General features: G+C 34.2%; 2 protein-coding genes and 1 long non-coding RNA gene across 8 annotated transcripts in view; 1 reads left to right on the top strand and 2 right to left on the bottom strand.

The window, feature by feature from the left end:
• LOC100880594 (uncharacterized) overlaps positions 1-1,513 on the bottom strand; it is a 46,826-nt gene extending 45,313 nt beyond the window's left edge. The window contains exon 1 of the mRNA XM_076537879.1: positions 1,386-1,513. The gene's annotated coding sequence lies outside the window, so the exon portion shown is untranslated. The remainder of the gene's footprint in view (positions 1-1,385) is intronic.
• Positions 1,514-1,997: 484 nt separating this feature from the next.
• Positions 1,998-6,481, bottom strand: LOC100883689 (daughter of sevenless). 5 transcript variants are annotated; one of them, XR_001095331.2, is made up of 8 exons: positions 6,121-6,460; positions 5,637-5,765; positions 5,369-5,555; positions 5,012-5,293; positions 4,230-4,943; positions 4,009-4,148; positions 3,610-3,924; positions 1,998-3,031 (listed from the first exon to the last, which is right to left on the bottom strand). XR_001095331.2 is itself a non-coding variant. In XM_012281171.2 (8 exons), the coding sequence occupies exons 2-8, from the start codon at positions 6,165-6,167 to the stop codon at positions 3,682-3,684; spliced, it is 1,755 nt and encodes a 584-aa protein (XP_012136561.1). In that variant the 5' UTR covers positions 6,168-6,225; positions 6,345-6,481; the 3' UTR covers positions 1,998-3,681. The 5 variants fall into 5 exon arrangements, 2 of the variants coding, with proteins under 2 accessions (XP_012136561.1, XP_012136559.1); XR_013040078.1 differs by having other exon boundaries at positions 1,998-2,347; XR_001095329.2 differs by having other exon boundaries at positions 1,998-3,489; positions 6,121-6,459.
• Positions 6,482-7,010: 529 nt separating this feature from the next.
• Positions 7,011-11,037, top strand: LOC105661981 (uncharacterized). 2 transcript variants are annotated; one of them, XR_001095327.2, is made up of 3 exons: positions 7,011-7,106; positions 7,164-7,727; positions 7,981-11,037. It is a non-coding gene; the product is annotated as an uncharacterized LOC105661981 (long non-coding RNA). The 2 variants fall into 2 exon arrangements; XR_013040079.1 differs by having other exon boundaries at positions 7,024-7,727.
• The last annotated feature ends 2,041 nt before the right edge of the window (positions 11,038-13,078 follow it).

Here is a 13,078-nt window from a genome sequence, read left to right as displayed (position 1 = left end):
AGATCCAATTGTACACTACCGTTCAAAAAGATTTCAAGTATTTACTACATTTTATGCACATGTAAACAATAGTTTAAGAATACGTGATTTTATGATAAAGTTGACTGAAACTTTTTATAAAATATCAGAGGTTAGTTAAAAGTGGCAAGTATCCCGATGCTTTGGTCGGTACTGTACAAGCACAACTATTTGTCTAAGAAATACCTGACAGTCACTCCATTTGCTCCTCGCTTCGAACTTTGATGGGTAAAAAATAGTATACTACGATTGATTTGAAACGCTTCACATTCCGCCAGAAGCTTTCGAAAAAAGGATCATCTTGCAATATAAAACGCGAAAATTGAAATAATCGTTGTATAACATATCCTAAACATAACTGCGGTTTACGAATCGAAATAGTTAAAAAAAAAAGTAATCTAGTCGAATTGATACGTCAGAAAATGATGTCTCGATGTTCGATTTTTTTTTCATGATGGCGGTGTTACGAAAGTCGATGAAAGGAATGCACGCGTCGTATTACGCTCGCCCAAACAGCGTTACCGATAATGATCGTTATTGTGCATGAGAATTTCTCACTTACTCCGGCGAGCTTCGCAATAACCGCCAATAACGCAACAACAATGTGGATACATAACGAGCTGGCGTTGCATGTACAAGGGAAACCGTAAACATTGTTAGACTGACGAAACGCGCTTGAGAAAGGAACTCTGTCGTCTATAGACAAATTTTTTGTTGACGATTCACGGTAAAGAAGGAAACGTTTGTAACGTCGAATAAGACGGTTCGGTTTAAAATAAGCTCTCGAGACAATTCCTTCTTAACGAGGTTTAACGTTCTTTCCGAAAATGTCGAAATCATTGGTCGAGTAAATGAACTTCGAGGACGCTCCGATTTAAATGTCAAATGAATACTATTCGTCGTCGCGTTATGTTACAATAAGAAAAGATCAGAAATGATCAAATAAATTAATACGTAAGTCACAAGTGGTAAAAGAATCCTAGGATCAATTTTCGACTTTAATGGTTCCGAAAGCTGAGAAAGTGCTCCCTGATGTCGTAGTAGCATGTTCGAAATTTTACGTGACGTCACGATACAGTACAATAAATATACATATATATATGTCATACGGTTAGATATGTTATCCGCATACGTTGCATCCGAAAAGAGAAAAAGGATTCTTGTATTGCTAACGAATTACAAAACGCGAAATTATATTAACACGGAGACAAAGAAACGGCACGTAATTACGTCAACGTTAAAATCCTACAACGTCAGTCGATGCATGCTTCTGTGTAGCCAACAAGTGGCTACGGATCGATCATCACGTGGAACGTAAATTCCAATACACACTATTGACAACGTGTACAAAAGTCATGCAAACTTACCTTGGAAACAAAACTCGGATAGCCGCGACAATTGTTTTCGATGCCTTCCAGTTCGTTGAATTTCGGTCTCGTTCTGGATGCAAAATAAGCCGTGTACACAAAGTTAAACACACTTCTTGATAAATCGGTTAAAGTAATCAAACACAAAAATTGAACGTTTCACAAATCTAACACAGAAGGAAGAACACTTTAAATATTCTTTATCGCGACGCGTAAATGATTCATATACACGAACAATCTTGTTCCACGACGAAGGACGAAGACGACGACGGACGCAACTTCCGAAACGAAACGAGTAACGCACGCTCGACAGTTGGCGAGCGAATGAGGCTCTGTTTTCTACTGGTCCCACCAACCACCATGCAGGCCAATAACCTGCCAGCATATGCGTGAAGGTTTGAACGACCTTTCCTCTAAAGTCGATACTGTAGCGTACTTTATCGACGAACGATACGAAATGTACCATAAATAATCATTATTTATTATTAATTTAATAATAATTGCTAGCATTAGCGAATTTCAGCTGTGTATTCAAATCCCTATTATCCGTTAATATTACTGATGAATATCCTGTGGAATTGTATAAATATGGTAGCATTAAATGACAGCAAATTTTGTTATAGTTTTTAAATTTCTTATTTTATATTTGTAAGGTTTTGTTTAAGACATCGGAATTTGAGCGAACGCAAATTAAATAACATTTGTTACGTTTCAATAATGAAGTAAAAATTAAGTTTTTATTAAATCGCATCACTAAACACACGATTTCATTTCCAATCATTGTTATAATTAGGTAATTTGTGCTAATGGTTAACATTAAAGAAGTTCTTTAAACATAATGCGATTTGATAGCTAATTCTTATTTTGATTACATAAATTTGTTTTCAAACAATACACCTAGATATGTTGATAATCCGTTCGTTTACCCTTCTTTTCATTCTCTGTGATATGTATCATGCCTGCTATACATAAATATAAATGACATGTATTTATGCTCGTGTAGCTTAAAAAATTAATTTTCCATTTTATGGGATACCATCGCATGTATTTATCTGTACCTTATTCATTTCTCAATTTCTCCGAAATGTACCTCCGGAAATAAAAAATTCGTCTAATTACAAAAATGACAAGGCAACTTTCGATAGCATAAAAAATTTCATTGGTATAAAAATTATAATACAATTATTATAAAAATAAAATGGTATACCATATTAGCATCTATTATACACATACATAAAATATATTTTTTTCACGTACTTTTCGTGCGTATATATGTATACACATCTAATTATGGCATGCAGTTCTGTGCTTTAATAGCTGTTAAGAATGTGTGTATATCGTCATCGTTTATTGTGATTTTTATGGGCAGAATTTTTATTACTATATACAAATATGTTAATAATCCATGTCAGCAGGTACAACGAGTACACTGTCGATAATTTAAATATAAATATGTTTACAAAAACGAAAAGAATTTATAGGAAACAATAAAAATATAATTCAATTTTAAAAATGTGAAATATAAACAATTACTTTAACAGCTTTTGTTAAAAAAAAAAACCATTAGAATCCATCAGATAAACAAAACAAGTTTGTAAAATACTACTTTCGGAAAAGCAGTTGCAATGTTCGTACGCTCATCGTATCTGCAACCATAAATACAATATTCCACTGTCCATGCAATTCGATATGCAATAACAAATAACTTATCATCTTAGTAAAAAAAAAAACAATAAATTCAGGCACTTCGAAAATATATTACATGTTATTTGTTTAATACTTAAAATTAGAATATCTAAAAAATTCAGCGGTACCATACATTCCTAATTCGTTGTACGGTTAATAATAAAAAAAATGCCTTTCCCGCATCGAACGCGCGTAAAACCTACGTAAAAACGGTAACCGTACCTAAATATAATAATACTTACCCTTCTAATTAAAAATTCTATAACAGATTCTGATCTAACAAGTCTCGCAAAATTTTGCTCTTTTCGTCTCTTTATCGTTTTCTCTAACTATAACATTACATTTTTGGTCCATTGAATATTGCTCTTTTTCGGGCTTCAACTATCATATGCCATTGATCACGAAGATATTTAGACATCTTCGATTTAATAATAAGCATAAAAGTTTTTAAATCACTTGAAAAATCGCTAAGTACTGCGTAAGTATCGCAGTTTTATAATATCGTGAAGTGCTAGTAAATAATATTACTATACTCTACCTAAGAATTGTAATTCACTTTTCTTGTCCCCTTTTCGTTGTATTTTAACAGTTTAAAATATACGTTTTAAAGCTAGGCCAGTTCATCCGTGCATTGTTTTCTCTCCTCTTCAACTCGTTGGCGAGTACGATTAAACGCCTCAGTTTTCAAAAAATCTACTGTTTTATATACTGTTGTACTAGGCGGAGACTGAGCTGGTGGTAAACTGGAAGATGAGAAATTTTCTGTTGCTTCCAAATCAAGATCTAAATATTGCAAAACGACAAGACGCTTTGAAGCAGGAATAAATGTATTTTGATCCTGATAATAGTATATCTGGAAAAAGAATACATTACAAAATTTAAACGTAATATCAACATCGTGTTGTACTATAAAGCAAAGTAATGTATTTTTAAATACCTCTTCTTTATCGTCAAAAATATTGTTATCTTCATCCGACGTTGATTGATGCCGATTTAAATGAACATGAACTGGAGGCGTAGGACTGGGGGCTGCTCTAATTCTTCCTCTTCCAGGTGGAGATGCTAATTGTAACGGCCCTGTAAAACGGTTTAATTTTACCTCAAATTTTCCACTAAAATTCACTGGTTGTTGTCAAAAAGTACCAAAAATATCTGTACCTTCTACAGGAGATTTATTTAACGGAGGCTTCAGTTTTCTATTAATACTTGGTGGTTCAGCTGGAGAGTGTTCGGCAGAACTCATTTCCAAAGCCGAAGCTATCGGTCCCGGAGAAGCTTCGTTGCTTATGATCGACATAGAATCGCTAGTTTTTCTTCCTGGTTTTAATTCTCGATAAACAACCGGAGGTGGTGGTGCCACTGTTGTTGGTATCGTAGTTGAATTATCTCGAACAAGAGGACTCGGTAAATTTGAATACGTAGCGGTTGCCGAGCTTTCGGAACGAGGACTCGATGGTTCTTCTTCTTGAAAATCGTAACGGAATACGCGCGTATCTTCCACAGTACTAGGAGCAGCATTCGAATAAAAATGTTTAGACGACTGATCAGCTGGATTTATGTCAGGCGCTTGACCTGGTTGATGAGATCTTGGAAAATCGTATGATTCATCTGTTACAATTGCAGTCGCCGGTGTAGACGGTGCAGGAGTGGCTGGAGTGGTTGGTTTTGAGCTTTCGGTAGCACCATCTAAATTTAGGTAATTATGTCCAGGATTTTCAGGTAACATGTGAGGAGGTTTTGGTGGCCTAGGAGGTGCTGGTAACTTGTCTACGGATGGCGGCACAGCTGAATCAACGATCCTCAACTTTCCAAATCGTTTTCTGACGCTCCAAGAACCAATTTCTGCATCGCTAGGCGGTTGTTTAGATTCACCTATTATAAGATATTAAATTAAGTTAAGAGCACATGTAAAATAAAACCAAGCATTGGGAAATATTTACCCGAAGAAGGAAACGTTTCCCAATTAACGCTAGGCACAGGAGCAGTCCATTCATCGTCGGTAAAAACACTTTCTGCGTCAGTCGTCGTAGGAGACCTAGGAGGAGAAGGAGCTAGTCGTCGTGGAGCATCATAATGCTCTGGTCCTTGTCCCAAAGCTGAATTCAGAGAACTAGTATCGTTTAAGCGTCGTCCAGAAATGCATTCGCTAATAGGAATGTAAGGACCAGAGATGGTGCTACTAGGTGAAATTGGAGGGGATTCCTGTGTTTCAAATTGGAACACTGCAAAATAATGTCAGTATTTTAAAATATTGGATATGGTAATCCTTGATAAATTTATATAGTAATAATTTATACTTTGACATTGCTGATCCTCATCTTGAGTGTATGCCTTTAAACCACAAACTTGACAAACTGCGTCTACCCACTTGTTCATATCAGCTTCGCTTTCTGCTACTAGATAATATGTCCTTTTCGGTGTTTTAACATTGAACATGTATTGATATTTCTGCTTTCTATTTTCAAATCTTAGGCCTGCATCTACCTATTAATGGTAATGAGTAAATTCATGTATGTATATCAGATGAAGTATAAAATTAAAAAATAAATTATGCTGAAAAGTTACCTGTTCACATTGATCAAGATCAATACGACCTTTCAATTTCCTACAACGTCTATCTGTATAATATTCTAAAAAATATTGTCCAGGTAATTCTCCACTATGTCGAAGAGCAAACCAACGTTTTCTCCATCGCTGAAAAAAAAAACTATTATTATTTAAGTAATAAAATACATCAATTATATTATTGTTCTACTCTAGCGAAAATGCTTTATATATTCATGCTGTTGATTAAATTCAAATATGACATATCAAACATTGAACTTGAAAATGTAATAAAATGCTTATTAAAATACTACTGTTCTTGAACAAAAATATCAAAATATTTCTTATTCGGGAAACAATTATGATCGTCTTAGGTTAGAATTCATTAGAGTTGGAAAAAAAACACAGATACAGTAACTTTGACAAGCCTTTGAAAACGTAAACAATGAAAAGTTAATGATGGAATAGAACTTTAAATCTTGCCATCATTCTGTAAACTACTAACCGCTCGCCAGAGTTTTGTAGGTGGTGATTTAATGAGCCACCCTTCATGCACTATCTCCTGACTGGTTTTGAACACCTCCATTCCTCACTGGCGTTGGCCACGAACCTTTTAATAATCATGCATTGTTACAGAGTGCGTGGAACCACCGACAATAAGGATAGCATGCTCGTCGTTCATTTATCTATTTTTGGACGGCGCAGCAGCGATCTCACAGATATACCGACCGTCTAGCGATCTCTTCTCTTGATGATGCACAACTAATACATTAGCAACTTCCCACTACGACCGTCCATCATTAACGCAAACACCCTCTGAGGAGCTACCGACGAATTAAACAGGAATACTGAAGCGAGACGATGACACGCAGAGACGTCCAACTATCGTCGTTGTGCCTCCATTACCACCACCATCTTGGCCACGCGTGCCAAGCCATGTTGTAGTTGTAGCTGACACATGCTTCTCTCTTTGCTTGTATCTGTTGACAAGTCCAGATTACTGTTGCACCATTCTTTACATCGAATTCTGAATCATTCTGAGAGCCAAGTTGTGTGTAACACGAAAATTTGTTTAAACTTCTTTTAAACATAAGAATCGTAATGACGCATCAAATCATATGATCCGAATGAATAGTGGTAGCAGCGTATTCCAATTGAAATTCTGTAATCTAACTGAGTGAACAATGACATTCTGCAAGATTTAACATCGATATTAATGTATTCCCTATTTCCTGCACGAGTCTATGATAAATCAGTTAACCGTGTACATATATACAATTAGATGTTAGTATTAAAAGTAAATTGTGAAAATTTGTGTATTGTCGAATGACTTTTGAACCTCGTACGATACTGTTTGAAAGCGAATTACGAGCGATTGCTTTCCTGCAAATCACTATTCACGTTATCCAGGTTATGACTCGCTCGACGATCCAGAAATTTCGATTAGCCAGTGACTGAATCATACTTGTATGCTAAATAAAAACGGACGAAGTATGTATATAAACATACTTAAGTGAACAATTTATTAATTTTGGTTGTAATTTCAAGAATCGATGATATCTATGTTACAATTATCGATTGCTGTTCAAACTCGAAACTCAACAACCCAGGCAATTACGAGGCTTAATGGGTGCAGATAAGTGAAGGACAGACAAGCAATTTGCAATTCAATGCTTAACGCGGTAGACACCGATCGATATTTAAACCTATGTAGCTTTCTCTTATGACCAATAATATTCGTTTCGTCAAGGGTTGACTTTCTATGGAAAACACAGAAATGTCACATATATTTCGAATGTTATAATAGCAAATTTAATATGATTTATAAAATAACGGAAGTATTGAACAATTAAAATGTTCTCAAGTATAGGTTAGGTCGAGGTTAGGTACAGTATAAATGTCTGAAAAGAAATTCTTGGGCTTTACAATACAGGTTAATAATTATGAATTAAAATAAGAAAAAACATTACAGGAACGAATTGAAAAATAACTCATAGTTAATGAAAATAAAAACTGATATACGATATGTTTATTTTTTTAAAGCGCAATGGCCGAATAATACTTGGAAGCACAAATTTATTCGAAAATGCAATTCTGGTATTAAAATAAAAAGTGAGTAAATGTAATATAAAATAAAATATGTTCGTCCTACGTCGAACAATATTAATTGAAGTACACAAAATGATGGTATGGGATATGGAATTGTTCTAATTCTTCCTATCTCGTGTGAAAGACATAAGTTGCTATGAAATTAAGAAAACTGTACATTCCGGCCAAATCATGTTAAAACGATTAATCTCGTGAATGATCCATAAATTGTTTATTAAATATTTCGTTTATTTTTCTATACAATTCCGTCACGAAGGGGCAATACCGGTGTCGCAAACCAGCTGTCAAAACGAAAATGTGTGAACGAGGGAAGATATAAAGTAGAAAATGAATAATGTAAATCCAAAATCCATTTCACACAGACGCTAGAAGACATTCGAGCGAAATGTCTAGACGCTGTTGAAAGCCGGTACAGTACAAAAAGGAGCCATGATACGCTTTTACAGATGACAAGTACCTGTAATCCCGATTCGTATATATACACACACATATATATTTACATGCATATGTATATACATAGATGGGGGTAGAAAACGAAAGATCTCGTGGATCTTAATTACAGTTTCAGTATCGATAAACCTATTCCATTGGACGAATATTGCTCTGCTTAACGTACACTCGAGAATACTACAAGCGCAGATTCCAACTTTTTTTTAAGAAACGTACATATCTTCTCTCTTGTGTATATATTATATGTCATGTACTTAGAAAACATTCTCACAGCATCACCATTTAACTATGATACTCTGTACAACACACGTCTATACATTGAGCTTTCCTCGTCGAAGGCTTCCCGATCCTCGACCTTGGTTATTATCATTTACGCTGGTACTTGCATGTGTGTTAGTTTATGGTATGTACAATTATAATGTATATAGAATATATATATATATGTACGCATGTATAAATATATATAATATATCGTATAAACACACGTATAGATCAACGAGGGACTCTGAACTTCCTTCTTTTGTTATCCGTCCAACGATATCGTTTCCAACAAGGATTTGTCGGTAGTGAAAGATAAAGCGGAAGAAGTGGCGGCCATTTCTTTTCTTCGAATTTCAGTTAATGTAGGGATCTTGAAGATATTACGAAAAGTCTTTTCTTTCGCGTTCTACAGTCTGGTGTTTGACGTCAATTTATTTGCCTTCCTCACTATCTTTTCATCATCTGTACACTTTACGTTCAAACGAATGTAAATTTCTAAGCATTCATTATTTTTCTTCTTCAAATCCATACGAAATTCAGCAAGTGTCCTAATACTTTTGAGCGAAAGTGTATACGTAACTTTAGTTTTCATTTCGTATAGTATGCTGCAATTGGTTAAGAGGATTAGGTTCTTACGTCTAAGAAAAGGAAACGAATCAAACGTAACAATAGGAATAAATAGAATGAAACACAGAGAAAGAGAGATCGAATGAAACTTAAGTTATGTTCGTTGAACATTTTAATCTTTGTTTCGTTTTTAATTGCTGTTTCGACGAGAATCTTATTGTCATCGAAGCAGCAAGAATCAAGGGGTTAATTTTCAAGTGTTCGCGAAGATTCAACACGTTGGCTACTATTATGGAATCAGGATAATATGAATTATTAACATCTTATCGCTATACAATTTAACAGTAAATAAAAATTGAAAGTAATAAATCATATTATCAAGTTGTTCGTTGGAATGACCACCGATGACTCCTGAAGACAGTCAACGCGTTAATTTCCATGTCGACTCTCCCTTGTCGCTCTTGTCGCACCAGAAAGAACTAAAATATTCAACGAAGAACAGTGGAATCAAATAAAATAGCTCTTTCTCGATTTTTAATTTATACATTTTTTTTCGACAGGTCGAGACAAGGATACACAGTGCATCGAAACGCTATAATTTTCCTATTATATCCTTGAATTTTGTCAACAAAGTATCGTATGTACAAAATCTGTGTAACAGATCGAAGTTAAATAGAAGAGCAAAGAAGCTGGAAAGAGACCGTCGTGTAAAGAGAAACAAGCAATTTTCAACGAATACGTTAAACAGAGTTAACAGAAAAACTTTAGTTCTTTCATAAGTTATAAATTGAAACACTTTATTAAGGGATTACACGCGTAATGACAGAGAATCAAAGCGGATATTCGATGTACACGCACAGATAACAAGATTGCTCTCTGTTCCTGCCCGGTAGATAAGATAAAAATAAATTCATTTTTTCCTTTAGTGGCTCTTCGTGTTTATATAAACAACTATGCAATTAAGAAATATCTCTTAAGAAGGATATTGGTCTTTTTTCTTTTCTTCGAGTACACACGTACGTATATACATATATGTACGGTATATTGTGTTGTTACGTTAAACCTGAGCTGAGAGAACAAATAAAAATGGAATGTATTTTTAAAACTTCATATTTTTTTGTTTCCTTTTTTTCTTTTCTTTTTTTTTTTAATAATAATGTAACAATGTATTCGGTTAAATATCCATGAACATCAACATACAGGTGTCTCTTATCTACGTTACAAATCGTCAAGAGAAGAAAACGAAGTACTATTTTCTTTTTCTTCCATTGTCCAAAGAATATAAAACTGTAGTAAAAAACCTAAACTCTTTGTATCTCTTTAATTCGCGCTTATACAAACCGAACTTATGTAGTTTCTTTTCTTTTCTTTTTTGCTTTTTTACAAAACGCGCTATTACAAAATAAAGCAGCGAATACACAACGAGGGATGAGGGGGGGCTAAAAGGTTCAAACGAGAGAAATAGTAACTAAAGTTTTTCCTAAGTCACTCTGCGAATGATCCTTACATAGTAGAAGATACTAAATAAACAAAAAATATTATCAACATCAATAGTATCTCTATTCTTTCGTTCGTTTTCGCTGGAACGACGAAAAATAAATTAAAAGAGGAACGCGCGCATCGTTAAATATTTTACAAGATTTATTTATCCGTGACTGATGCAGTGTTGGATCAAGATTCGAACATGGACGTCAAAAGAAAAATCTCTCCTGTGAAAAGAAGGAAAATAAGAAAATGTGAGGCGAGAGATATTTTCTTTCTTTCGTAATATAAAGTAATATAATAATATAATATTAGGAGTGTGCAAAACCAAAATTTATAAAAATACATCCGAGCTTTTAATGATACGATACAATGATTAGAAATAGGGGTAAAAAATAATGAAATAAGCAAATTTAATTAGAAGCAATGAAAATGTTTGCACACCCCTAATACAATTTTCGTTTTTATCTGCAAGTTCACGGTTCGTGCTGTTTTATTTTACCGTGAAAAAAATCGCGATATAACTATTTAAAAAAAAAAAAAAAAAAACAAATTGAATAATTATATATATATATATATATAGATCTATATATAGAGCGTTGTATCGTTCGCATCTCGTTACAATAATAAATTACTAGGAACGTCGACGTACCAAACCGACACGTGCCGTTCTCACTTTTTTCGTTCTTCGAAAACGATTTCCTTTTTCGTGATGTTCGAATGCAACTTTCTTAACACTTTATCGACAGTGCCATATAGCGCACAGTTACTTATTACACATAGAAATATAAATTGAATCTATTTTCACGAAAAGCATAAAAACTTTAGCAATCCAGGGTGAATACGGTAGAGCTCCATTTATTTGAACGAAATTTCATCGAATACTCTATCAAAAATATTTTTTCCATCAACTGGAAGTTGGTCTTCTAACCGGAAGCGTGTCGTTACCTGCACACATTTTTTATTTGACGCTGGGCTGATGTCATCGTCAAATTTGGCATCAATAAAGTGTTAAGATTTTCTATCCTCGTGATAGCTTCGGAACATCTTCGAAAAAGTGAGACTATAAGCTATTTTGTTATTTTTTTTCTTGGAAGTTTGTACAATCTTAGTTGGTTAGTTGATTAAACAAATGAGATTAATAAATAAAATAAAGTAGGAGAATTGGCACGTGTCAGAGTTCGACGGTCCGTATGAACGGTTTACTACCAAGAAAGGTATACCACTTTCAGATGTACAACACTGCCCTAAAACACAGCCATACTAAGCCAAATACTTTTGGATTTTCTGTCGTTACAAATATTCGCGTTTTATCTTTTCCCTTTTTAATTAGGAAAATTAATTCGTTTAAATCTATGGTCGGTTAGCGTCCGTATGTTTGCTTTAGTCTATTCTTCCTTTTAGAAATTTTGTGTAAAACATGTAAGGATGTACCGCACGATTTGATCGTTAAATCGTTTATTAATTGTCTCTTTTTTGTAATTTTAAAAACGTAAATCCAGAGTGTTCTTTATAAATACGAAGGAACAAAAAATAATGAACATGTAAATGGAAAAAAAATACAAAGAAAAGGATGCGACAAAGAAAGAATGTACACCGAGAGGAATGTCTTGTTAACGTTCATAGTGTTCATAATTTCGCACATAAATAGAATAAATAAACTTTAAAAAAAAAAGTACAGAAACAGTCTACGTATTTCTTTCTTGCAGAAAATGTCAAAATTTTCTTAAATCTACGTAAGAAAAAAGAATCTTCGAATTACCTTGATAATTAAAACGAAAAAAAAAAACAAGATTGATTCTAATCAAATTTATCTCGTTTATCTCAATTTTATTCTTTCTTGTCTTTTCAGTTACGGAAGAAGACGTATTCTTTTACTCGTTCGACAATAATCATTCATTTTTACGAGGTTTCTTTTATGAGTTCGAAAGGCATCGATGTGTACGTATATTGCGTGTGTTTGATTACGAGGTGTAATAAAAAGTAAAAAATTACGGGATTACCGTATCCTTACCGCGAGTTTTACTTTTCGAAAATGGAAGCCGCAACGTTAACGGAAACGCCCGCGTTTGCAGTTTCGAACTTTGTACACCGATTACGTGCCGTCGAAGATTTCTAATTATAACAAGAAAAAAAAAAGAAACGAATCGGCTATAACTTAATTACAAGATTAGTTACATATTGTACACCGTGTATTCGACCGAAATACACGATACGGACTCTCGAAATACGCGCATCGTCGCTATCATCGTTATTGTTGTTGTTGTAGTCAATCCTTAAGATCTAGCGATTTAAATAGGTAATCGAAAGAAAAAGGGAGAAAACACGTTACAGTTTTACTATGATACAGCACTGGCATAGTCACGTAGCGTCAGTATGTACGTGTAATCGTATGCGATTCTAGTGCACGGATATTTTATAGTCCATGCAATGGATTGATAAACGCGCGCGCGTACGAACGTGTGTAAATGCAAGAGAGAATTCCTTTCTCGCCTTTTTACCTCCAAATGTTTATACACGTTAACCTAATGCGCGTGAAATTCCTGGTAATAATATTAATAGTAATCATGGTAATAATATAATAATCGTAATAA

The sequence above is a fragment of the Megachile rotundata genome, chromosome 12 (genome assembly GCF_050947335.1).
Source record: "Megachile rotundata isolate GNS110a chromosome 12, iyMegRotu1, whole genome shotgun sequence".
In the NCBI taxonomy this organism is placed as follows: Eukaryota; Metazoa; Arthropoda; class Insecta; order Hymenoptera; family Megachilidae; genus Megachile; species Megachile rotundata.
The sequence above is the reverse complement of the archived record's forward strand: the minus strand, read 5'-3'. Positions and strand labels throughout refer to the sequence as shown.